General features: G+C 34.5%; 1 protein-coding gene across 1 annotated transcript in view; it reads right to left on the bottom strand.

Moving 5' to 3' along the window:
* Nucleotides 1-3,016, bottom strand: part of NSUN7 (NOP2/Sun domain family, member 7) — a 61,281-nt gene that overhangs the window by 49,546 nt on the left and 8,719 nt on the right. Inside the window, 2 exon segments of the mRNA XM_008568536.1 lie at nt 2,146-2,276; nt 2,809-2,867. Of these exon segments, the coding sequence (XP_008566758.1) occupies nt 2,146-2,276; nt 2,809-2,867 (190 nt within the window).

Genomic DNA, 3,016 nt, shown 5'->3' with positions numbered 1-3,016 from the left:
TCCTGATGATATTTGAGTTGTAGGTTTTAGTCAGCAGCAGCATAGCTACATCACTGCCCTTCTGCAGTCTCATGTTCAAATTCTTCTATGAAATATCTTATGATAAATTCTCCCTTTTGCCTAATCTGTCAGCTGCAAAAAAGAATACTAAGTAAATAATACACCTTATTCCCTCGGTTTATTTTTTAATAAAATGGGTTTTACTCATTTTTCCTTTAAAATCTTCAGAACTGTTTATCTAACAATAAATAACTGAAGTTTTTGAGTGCCATTACCAATGCCTAACCACAGAAATGTGGTTCTCTGTAAATATAAATTGAAATATATATACACACACACACACACACACACACACACATATATAGAGAAAGAGAGAAAGAGAATTTTCTTAATGCCGAAAGATTCACTGAACTTCTTGAATTTCTCAGAAAAATATAAAATCGGACATCAGACTGACATGTTTCAGGCTCTTCTCTAGGTAAGTGAAACAGGTGGAGAGTTTCCAAAGAAGGGGTGGACAAAATGTGAGAGATAAAAACCCACTAACAAGTGGTTAAGGGGCATTTTGGCAAATGAGAAACTCTGGAGCCTGACAGGGAATGAGAGAAGGGGGAAAGAAAAGAAAAAAAACTACATATGAGCACATGTGACTTATCCCCAAAATGTGTAGTTGGCTTAACATTCATAAATCATTCGATGTAAATTACCCTACTTAACAGAATAAAGAAGAAAAAACAAATGATCATTTCAGCCTTCTAAAACTCTGATCTCTGTTTTCTTGACTCAGCAAGACTGCCATTTTCCACTTCCTGAACTGCAGTTTGTAAAGTACCTCTAGGCATAAAGCCAGGACTATTCCAGGGCTCCACTCATTTGTTTTCATTCTCTCAGAAATCAAGTTTTTGTGCTGTTTCTTGTCTAATGTCCAAAACCTTTGCCTCATATATTTTGTCCAGTTTTGTAGTTGTTTACAGTACGAGGAGAGAAGTCTGATCAATGATACTCTATCATCACCATATAATTACATTTTTAAAATATTATTCTACCTGCCATATGGAATGAATTGAAAGAGTAATAGGCAGGGAAACCAATGAAGAAGCTATCATAGTAGTCCAAGTAATAGATTATGGTGGCATGGATTTGGATAGTGGTGGAAATGGAAAAAAGCAGACAGATTCCGCATATATTTTTGAATTGGAGTTACAGAATTTGATGTATTAGATACAGTATGGGTGCAGGGGAGGGGAGGAAAAAGAATGAAGGATGACATCTAACTAGATGGTAGTGCCTTAACTGTAACATGGAAGACCGCAGGATGAATAGTTGTGGGGTACTTTTGGGAGGATGAACTCACTAAGTCTTTCCTGTCCTGCTGCCTCTCTAAGTCTTTCATTTCTCATTTTCCAATTCCTGTCCACTCGCAGGATGAATAGTTGTGGGGTACTTTTGGGAGGATGAACTCACTACGTCTTTCCTGTCCTGCTGCCTCTCTAAGTCTTTCATTTCTCATTTTCCAATTCCTGTCCACTGGTGATGAAGTTTCCAATACACGAATTCTGGGGATCGCATTCAAATGATAGCAAATAGTAACACAACATTTATTGGCCATTTACTAAGTGTCTGGTTCTAAACTGAGTATTTTACATGCATTAATATAATTAGTTCTGATGGTAGGCTTCTGCTGATATTTAAGGAAAAAAAATATTTAAAACATGTTAGTTTGTTCTTAACTAAGTAGACTTTTTTTTTTCAATCTGGCAAAATAGTGAGTTTTGTCTACTGTTGGGATTTTCTCATTTGGTACATCAGATTTTTTTAAAGATGTAAATAAAGCTAACAAATAATAGCTGTTTCTAATGAAGTTTAATTTATGTATGTGCTAAAACTTATTAGGAATTTATCATGATTTCCTACATGCTTACACAGTGGATCTCGCAATTCAAGCTTTTAAAAACAACAAGATTTTAAATATAATGTTTAACCTATTGAAGACTGTTTGTAAAGGAACTCAAGAAATTTATGAACTTTTATATTTTTTCTCTATAAATTTTTAATACTTATCTACACGTTATACTGTACACCATTTTACCAATGAAAATACTAACATTGATTTCGTATAAACATCCTTTTCACTTTTACAATTACCTGTTAAGAAGCTTCTCTACTTCTTGAACTTCCGATATGGACTCTTCATTATCAGAAAGGACACGTGTTTGAAATTTTCTGTCTTGGAAATCATACAGCATCACAATAATAAGACTGCTCAAATGATCTGGCTACCAAGGGGAAACAAATAAAAGAAAGTACACAAACAATATCTAATGACAATATTTCCCATTCCATTGTTTTCATAACAGAACATGAATATGACTATTTTTACACAGTCTGCTTGGGTTTGGAGATAGGCATGGTCTTCAAAATAGAAAAAATCCAGTGAAAAACAAACTTTTCAAAAAAGACAATTTGGGGGCTGGCCGGTTAGCTCAGTTGGTTAGAGCATGGTGTTACAACACCAAGATCGAGTGTTGGGATCACCATACTGGCCAGCCACCAAAAAAACAAACAAAAAAAAAAACAATTTGGGGCATTTTCATCCAAATGAATGGACAAGGATCAGTATTAGAAGCAGTAGAAGTAGAAAATATTGAATATAAATATTTATATAAATATCGAATACAGTATTAAAATACTGTATATTGAAGAGGTCTCAGTATTAAGCAAAGTAGTTATTATTTAAATCTGAAGGCTTTCTAATACTTTCTAAAAAACAATCATGAGACAAGCTAATTCTAAAAGATGTCTACTTACTATTGTGGTACTTGGGAAGATATAGCTGTCTATTAAAATAGTTTCCAAAATATCTTGATCTGCAAGACAAGAGAAGTGCTTGTTACCAAAAATACCAAAACTCAAAATGAACATTTTGGAATCAAAATACACTTTAAAACAATGCCATAGGCCGGCCCGTGGCTCACTCGGTAGAGTGTGGTGCTGATAACACCAAGGCCGCGGGTTC

Source organism: Galeopterus variegatus, unplaced genomic scaffold (genome assembly GCF_000696425.1).
Source record: "Galeopterus variegatus unplaced genomic scaffold, G_variegatus-3.0.2 Scaffold421, whole genome shotgun sequence".
Classification (NCBI taxonomy): domain Eukaryota; kingdom Metazoa; phylum Chordata; class Mammalia; order Dermoptera; family Cynocephalidae; genus Galeopterus; species Galeopterus variegatus.
The sequence above is the reverse complement of the archived record's forward strand: the minus strand, read 5'-3'. Positions and strand labels throughout refer to the sequence as shown.